The sequence below is a fragment of the Etheostoma spectabile genome, chromosome 5 (genome assembly GCF_008692095.1).
Source record: "Etheostoma spectabile isolate EspeVRDwgs_2016 chromosome 5, UIUC_Espe_1.0, whole genome shotgun sequence".
NCBI lineage: Eukaryota > Metazoa > Chordata > Actinopteri > Perciformes > Percidae > Etheostoma > Etheostoma spectabile.
The window spans coordinates 16,290,251-16,298,988 of NC_045737.1; the positions used below are offsets into that span (position 1 = coordinate 16,290,251).

The window sequence follows — 8,738 nt, forward strand, 5'->3', positions numbered from 1 at the left end:
TTACCAGAGTAGTTTATTGAGATCAGGGTAAGAGAATAGCAGCACAGTTTACAGACAATAGAAGCAAAAATGCAGCAGAAGACAGCAACAATTAAGTTATTTGCAACATTAAATTATTGCACATCATATGACTTTCATTGAGTATCGGAAGTTTAAGAAAATGTAGGATTGTCAACGGTATGTTTTCATCTGATAAACTCGTGGTACACATGGGGCAACTGGTCCACGTAGTTCAAAACAAATGCAGGGATTTAGTTTTGGGTGTATCTGATTTAACGTGCAAACACCAACACACACTTCTCTAACAGCATCGTCTTGTGGTTGACTTGCTTGTGAACATCTGACAACAGTGAATTAATCAATAAGTCTGTTGTACTAGAATTTGGTTTGACTTTACTGAGATATTCGTGAGGGTTCATGTGTTGTAAGTGGATTTTGTTGATGACCTTTGAACTCCTCCCCTCAGTACAATACACTCCTATTTTTTTTTCTTCTCTCTGACAGTTTTCCTCCATTTTGTGTTGCTGGGTTCAGCTGTCAGCTTGTCTGTCTGTCTTGTCTTGGTCTACTTTTCAAGCTCTTTCACTCTCTTTTATTCCAAATCTTTGTCAGCCACAGTTTATCCTGCGTCATGCGTCCTCATGACAGAAAGACTGGCACGTCAAATGATTTTGTCCCTCTCCTCCCATCTTTGCACTCCTATGACATGCTCTGTGAAACTGACCAAAAGGACTGGAAGCTAGCACTGAATGCCTGGTCATATGTGTATACATTTATATAGATATTTACCGATTTATACTGATTTTTTAAGAGAGTTCTTGTTCAACAGTTGTTTTTAGACATTTAGGAAGTTTAGAGTCTTTTTCCATTTAAAAAAAGTTTCAGATATTGTATTGGCACTAGAACAAAAAAAAAAAAAATTATAATTATACTAATAAATAAAAGCACAAGTGATACTGTAATTGATGCACAATTTTAAACATGGAATCCTGCCTGATTACCTTTTCATACCATGTAGGTCATGAAAAACCCAATACAATGATTGGTTGTGTGTGGGTTAGGCTTATGGCAGCAGTTTAACATGACAACGACCTAAAAATACAAATACAAATGTTGTATTTCCTTTCTTTTTCATCTCAACACAGCTAATTTTTTCAGGCGCTTCAGGTAGAGAGGAAAAAGATTTGTGAATCATATTTTTTTTTTTTTTCATTTTCCGTGCTTCCTCCTCAACATCATCAGCCTTATTCACCCATTTCATCAAACTTTGTCATTTTCTACAGTGCAATCTGTGAGATCTTGCTGTTGGAGAATTTCTCCATGGTTTTGCATGTCCTTGTCCAGTCTGGAAGTAGATCTGTCTTTGTGTCTCTCCCAGTGTCTCACTCTCCCTCCCTCCCCTTCAACCCCCTCCTCCTTCTGTCGATCGATCACTTCCTCCTGCCTCCTTCCTTTTCTCCTCTCAGTGGCTGCACCTCGTCCTCGCTACTGCTCCTTTAAAAGGCTTTCTCTGTTCTCTCGGTGGCCAGGTAAACTCCGGCATGTCTGGGTCCTTTTTTAACACCGAGGATTGGCTGATGCTCCGGGGAGGGTGGGTGGTGCTTGAGTGGGCAGGCAGGCCTGGCTCTTGATTTGCCAAATTTTAGTTTTTTTGCTTTAGGAGTCTGTCAAAAGGGAAATTGAAGCCCAATTACAGAGGGCAGAAGATAGTGTTTGCACTGCTCTTCATGGGTTGAAACAATAGATTAGATAGATTACTTCCATACACGCCCAAATCAGTGATAAAATACCTGCAGTTATATCACCAATTGTGGCCAAAAGTTTCACCTCACAGACAGCAACGTAGCAATAGTTTCCTTTTCTTTGTGATTCAATGTAGATTTACCCTTTACGGACGGCAAAGAGTTCCAACATGACAAATAAGCTCTTTGTTCAACCAAAAAATCTGTTTTAGGAGGTAGTGAGAAGATGGCAAGTCTATCTATTCTTAGCAAACACTTGTAGGTGAGTTTGAGTGAGTGGTGAGTGATGATCTACTTTTTGGTTTCTATCGCTTATTATAGTAGTGTTTATATGGTATAGTATGAACAAACTACAATATTACAGGCAGCGTGGTGGATGAGTGGTTAGCACTTCTGCCTCACAACAAGAAGGTTCTGTGTTCAAATCCAGTTTGTTCTGGGCCTTTGTGTGTGCTAGGTAACTAGGACTACAGTGAAACACTGGTGCATTTACAGAAATGTTGATTAATGTGCATTGTCCTAATCAAATAAAAGTAAACTGTAACTGAAATATCCAAGATATGTTTCCAGTGTTGTATTACATCTTTTGTCCAACAGAGAGCACTCACAATTTATTTTTTTTAAAGTAAAATGTTGCTTGTAGTAAAACAATTTAAGCTGCAAAGTTCAGTTGATTAATCAAGTAATCCTTTAAGTTATTTCTGAAAACTAAAAAGTCTAAAATTCTCTTGGTTTAGCTTCTGAAATGTGAATATTTGTTGGTCTTTCATGATAGTAAACTGAGTATCTTGGGGTTTTGAACTGTTGATGGGACAAAACGAGCAATTTGAAGTCGACACCTCGGGCTCTGGGAATTTGTGATGAACAATTTTGACATCACTTCAATATTAGCATATGCACAAGAAAACAGGAGTACAGAAGAGACCCAGGGGTGAAACACCACCAAGCGAGTCGTTGCAAAGTAATAAAGTTGATCAAAGAGCTTATCTAAGAAAACGTCAGCACCTCTAAGGCCAAACGGGAGAAGGATAGGACACCATCATCCTTCCTATGTTTGTTTTATGTCAGTATTCAGGTGTCAGATCACTGTAACTGTTACATCATTAATTGGAATGAAGGAGAGAATGTGGGGCTATTGAGATGCAGCCTGGGAGTTTTGGTTATTGTTGTCCTGTCCCTCACTCTCATGGTAAAGTGTTTACCTTAGTTTTTGAGACTTAAAGGGATAGTTTGGATATTTTGAAGTGGGGTTGAATGAGGTACCCATGAATAATCAGTGTATTACAGTTTGGAGAAGCAGGCAAAAGTACCAACACAGAAGCTAAGCATTGTACTGCTGTGGATAGGGCAGCAGCAAAATGAAAATTTATGTTTGCCTCCTAGAAAAGTCAATATCTGCACGCTATACAACGAATATTTTCATCGATTTTACCTTGCCCTCAGACAGCCCTTTCCAACAGTGAATGACGTGCCAACTGCCATCTACTGTCGGGAGTACACTGACTATGTATAAGTACCTCATACAACCCCTCTTCAAAATATCTGAACTATCCCTTTAGATGGCATTAATTGCTGAACTACTGTAGATTGTAGTCTTTTCGAGCACCGCAATGTTTGAAAAAAAACCCCTTTCTTTTCTTAAACACAAATGCCCAGTTCCAAATGCAATCCCTGTATCAACTCAGTCTTCTAATTATGAATGGAAATCTTGAGATAATTGTCTTTTCATTATAAAATGTGGGATTAAGGGCGTCCGGATAGGCCAGTTGGTAGAGCAGGCGCCCATATATTGAGGTTTATTCCTCAACACAGCGGGCCCGAGTTCAACTGTTGACCTGCTACCCTTTGCTTTCCCCTCTCTGTTCCCTTTCAAGTCTTCAGCTGTCCTGTCAAATAAAGGACCAAAAAAGCCCAAAAAATAATCTTTAGAAAAAAATATTAGGATTAGGGTAGGAGTGTTTGGAATTGGGTCCACTTTGATTTTTAAAAACACTAACTCTGCGTGCACCAGGTCACAAGTAGAAGTTTGGTTGCTTTAAAACCTTCACTGATTTTTTTTTAAAGATCCAGTGGGTAACTTTTCTAACGTTAATCACATGTATTACATATACACATTTTATATACATACTATTTTTTTTAAACAAATAAAGGGTGTGTTGGCTTTGGTAACCTCTTTGAGCACAGCCCTGAGATTATATGTTCTTAAAACCTAATCATCAAATTAAAAACTGGGATACTTTCTTTTCATGTTTGGTCATAGTATGTATGTTAGTATTAAACTTTTGGCTACGTCAGTTTGTGTTGAGTAATGGAAGATTACTCAACACAAGGGACCAACAATGAGAAAACAGAAGAGCAAGAAAACCTTACGTCCTGCTTAAAGTAAACAACTTTGCAATTTCTGCTTTACGAGTGACGTAAACAACAAATTGCACTCTGATTCAATAATACAAATATTTGTAGATGTTGTTTAGACAATCTAATTTTTCCTACGTCTACACGTCAAACAGGAATCACAAGAGTGCTAATTGTAGCTGGAAAAGCCACTTTGAGTGCTTTGGTTTTAAGTTGTACATCTAAATAAAGAAAAGTTGCCAACTACATCTTAAGAATAATTTTAGTGAATATCAGCATAATAAATATTGTCACATAAATAAGTGAATCTAACCACTAACTAGGACATTAGCCGTAGATAACCACGACTAACTAGCTAGCCTAATTCTTTGAAAGCTAATGCAGTTGACGTGTCCAGGTAAAACAGTTTCCCATGATTCACTGAGGCCCCCTGCTGGAAGACTCTCTGCTACTGGTAATAATGCACAGCAGCTGGTAAAGAGCATGAGTGTGAAGTGTGGTTCTTTGTTTGGTGAAACAAGCATTCTCCTCTATTTACAAGTTAACACTTGCCAATCTTGTCCTAACTTCATACAGTCAACTTACTTTTGAGGTTTTACAGTATTTAATCCATTTAAAGTTCACTTTTTTTATTAAGCCATATCTTGGTTTGCATCCTGCACTGCCCCAACATTCAATACAAATTACGAATGCAAAATTCTACTTTGTAAGTATGTTAGTAGACGACAAGTTTGGTTGGTGTTGGTCATCCTTATAAACACAATCTGAGTCACTGCTTGTTATGCTATTGGAAGTGTTTATGTGTCACCGCCTTTGGGTGTAAGAGAGTCACCAGTTTGCTGATGTGATAGTGAACCAAAGGGCATCTACAGTATAGATGGTCATGAGTTTGTTTTGAAATAACTAAACATTAACCCCCCCTCTTTAGCGCCCTCTGTCGCTCTTGCTCTCATAGATTTAACTCCTTTAGATGTTATTTTGTGCATTCATTATACCTTGTGTGCCACATTAGTCATTCATATCATTAATGTTAACCTTCATTCGATCCCACACTGCAGCTTGTGCTCTCGAGGTCACCCTGCATCATAAAGCCATTAATTCATGAATGGCTTTAAAACAGTAGTGTAAAGCCCCCGCCACAGCTTCCTGTAGTGAAGTGTTTCCTATTGTTTTGTATGCAGGATGGCCTGATAGAGCCTTACCACTTAATTGTCTACACAGAAGCGGTTATAACCTTTTGTTTGTGTTTTGTTTGTTGTGTGTGTGCTTGCGTGTGTGCAGAGTTTCGTTCGCCATCTCACATCAGCGGGTTGAACCGCACAACCTCTCTGAGCGGAGCCGACCGGACGGAGTCCCTCTCCATCAGCGGCAGCAACAGCCAGCTCAACAACAGCATCCCCTTGCAGCAGTACACGCCCGACTTCTATGTACGAGCTCTCACCGACCTGCAGTTTGTCAAGGTTCGTTATACGTTTTAAACTTTGATAGGATTAGTAAGTGTACAGCAGATATAGTACATAAATATAAAACTGTATTGTATAGGAATTTACACCACAGCCATAGAAAAAACTAGAAACGAAAAAAGTTCAGTTCTCTCACCATCTGTATAGCCTGTCCCAAAGTTGCTTTCTCCAACAACTGTCATAACAATGTCAGTATTTACCAGCAGCAAATGTAAGGCAGGTGGAGGCATTACAAGTAAAACCCATCTTACCAGCATGCACAGTGTTCATTTCAATATAAAGATGACCTGCTCAGTCATTATATATGAAGTTTATCTCTATTAAACTACAATTTTCAACCAAATAGAGACACATTTTTACCTAGTTGCCTAGACCTTTATTTACCTGCAGATTAGCCAACCAGTGCTTACTGGTATAAATTGTTTATACCAGTATATTTATGTATGTGTATAGTGTAATTATTTTTCCTTGGATAGTTTCCCTAGGTAAAGGATTTCTGACGTTATGTCAGAAATCCTTTACCCCTTCAGGTACATTCTAGTGATTTTGCTTTCTTCTTTTCTTTGCTGAGAGTTGGAAGATGGATATAACATCTCAGATCTGTCTATTCAGTAAATGTCTGTAGCTTCAAATGTACATATGTATGTACATATGTATGTATGTATGTATAGAGTGGTATAGACCGTATCTAATTCATGAGCAAGAAAGCAAAAAATGTTATCTTCCAAAATTTCAAACTTTAAGCTTTACCTCTGGTAGAGCAAAGACGACAACAATTCTCAGTTTTGATCTCCCCGCTTACCTTCAGGTCACACGTGCCCAGTACCAGAACGGTCTGATGGCGTCCCGTCTGGACAGCACGCCCCAGTCCCCAGAGAGCAGCCACAACGCGATTAACCTGGATCAAACACCTCCCCCCGCCAACGCCACCATCACCATCACGGACCTGGGAGCGGACTCCGCCCCTACGGAGAACGGACCGGACGAGACCACGCTTCTCCTCCTCAACGAGCAGAACTCACCGCACACAGCCAACCACCACAGCCAGCTGGGAAACAGCATTTGACCCCCTACATGCTCCCACGTTTGCATGCATGCACTACTACACTCGAATGTATGCTGTGTGTGTGTGTGTGTGTGTGTGTGTGTGTGTGTGGGTGGTGTGTGTGTGGTGTGTGTGTGTGTGTGTGTGTGTGTGTGTGTGTGTGTGTGTGTGTGGTGTGTGTTGTGTGTGTGTGTGGTGTGTGTGTGTGTGTGTGTGTGTGTGTGTGTGTGTGTGGTGGTGGACTTGGGGGGGGGACTGGGACTGGGAATGCAAACACACTGAACATAAGAGACAAGCCATTTGCATGCATATTTTGTAAATATGCAAGGATTAGACATACACTGCACACACACAAGACATGACCCTTTTTACTGTGGGAACTTCATAAAGACTCACCGTAAACACTCACCTTTTGTGTTCGTCGACAGAAGTGTGTGTGGGTGTGTGTGTGTGTGTGTGTGTGTGTGTGTGTGTGTGTGTGTGTGTGTGTGTGTGCTCCTTAGTGTATTAACTGATGACAAAGATCTGAAGGACCTGCCTGGACCAGAAAGCTCTTCTGTCTCTCACCCATCGTCGTCATTCAGAGGCCTCGCCAATTTGCGCGTTTCCTTTTGTGTGTATGTGTGTGTGTTTTGAGATGTGTGTGTTGTTTCCAATTCACTTTCCTTAATGAGAAACTCAGGCTTGTGCTCTCAGGGAGACTCCTTCTCCCACTGCTTTTGCCGACGTACCTACATTTATGCGAGTGCGGTCAAACCGCAAGCCTCAAACCAAACCCACCGCCGCATGTGTAGCATCCTGCATCCCCTTCTCACCCTCCATACAGCTAGTACGCAAAGACAACCCGAGCATGTCAGCGGAGTTCAAACTAGTTAGCTATTTATTGATGAATTCTGTGTGAGACGGACACACAAGACTATTTTTTGGGGGGAAGGTTTGGGTTGGATTTCTATATCATTTATTTCCCTTCTTGTGCCCTGGATAGAATCATTAAAAGACCAGAGCCTTCATCCCAGAGTTGTTCAGAGATTTAGCAGCAATAGACAGCCAGTCTGTATTGTGACTAAGACAGTCAATATGATTATTATAATTGTGGTGTATTAAATGTGTAAGGTAGCCACCTTCCCCCCCATGCCTCGACTTTTAGTTCCACTGATGACAGATCTGTAAAGGGAGGTTGTGTAGGAATCGGTTGTTCCAAAGGTGGTCAATGTTTCAGATCACTTTGAGTCCTTTCCTACTTTTTTCAGAGGGTTGGGATGTCTGTGTGTCTGTGTGTGTGCATGTGTTTATGTGACCAAAATGTCCATCACCATACTTGGTGGGAACAGAAACCAAAAGAGGGAAGCATTCACATTCTGACTAGAAAATACTTTAAGAAATCTAAGACTTTATTTATTGAGTTCAATGTGTATGTACATATTATATTGTCAATAAGTGGAGACGAGAAATGTGATTTTTATTTTGCCTCGTGAGATTTTATATGTATTATTACATATTATATGTTCCTTTGCATTCAGTGGTTAGGTTTGGGTTTCCTTTTTTGTAAATCAGATTTGGGGGAAGAGGTGCACTCTGAGCAGCAAACATTTACTGTTGCTTGTATTTCTGTAGCCAAATATACGGTGGACGACAGGGGCCAACGCTCCGCAACTTAATGAAACACACGCAAATAGACAAAACACAAGCAAATTAAGAAAACGCCTTCATAAATTTTACAACACATTCGCAGCAATTTAATAACACAACCAAATACACAAATGTGCTGCAAATACAGAAACGCTGCACGAAGGAAAGCACACAATCCCTGAAAAGAAATGCAACAAAAAACGCTGCATCCAGATTACGCAACGGAAGTTCTCCAGGCCTCTAGGGGGAGCACTAAGTAGAACAGCTGGATTTTCAACCCCACAGGGAGAGAGCGCTCTGCCTTTTTATTACCACGTTTACAGACACGTCTCTGCTGATTGAGTATCACCTGGGACCTGAGCCGATAAACTAGAGAAACACACACCAAACGAGAGAAAACATATCTCAAACATAGACTCACTATTTACAGTCTATGATCTCAAAGCAGTTGCACTGTTCCGAGACTGGACATGCCCCGGCTCTCTCTCTCTCTCTCTCTCTCTC

The 8,738-nt window shown here is 40.5% G+C and overlaps 1 protein-coding gene across 2 annotated transcripts in view; it reads left to right on the plus strand.

Annotated features, from left to right (window-relative positions):
• LOC116690025 (metal transporter CNNM4) overlaps nucleotides 1-6,729 on the plus strand; it is a 43,182-nt gene extending 36,453 nt beyond the window's left edge. The window contains exons 6-8 of one of the 2 annotated variants that reach the window (XM_032516768.1): nucleotides 1,467-1,529; nucleotides 5,379-5,557; nucleotides 6,369-6,729. In XM_032516768.1, coding sequence (XP_032372659.1) covers nucleotides 1,467-1,529; nucleotides 5,379-5,557; nucleotides 6,369-6,626 — 500 coding nt within the window. In that variant the 3' untranslated portion in view covers nucleotides 6,627-6,729. The remainder of the gene's footprint in view (nucleotides 1-1,466; nucleotides 1,530-5,378; nucleotides 5,558-6,368) is intronic. The other variant, XM_032516769.1, reaches the window with a different exon arrangement.
• The last annotated feature ends 2,009 nt before the right edge of the window (nucleotides 6,730-8,738 follow it).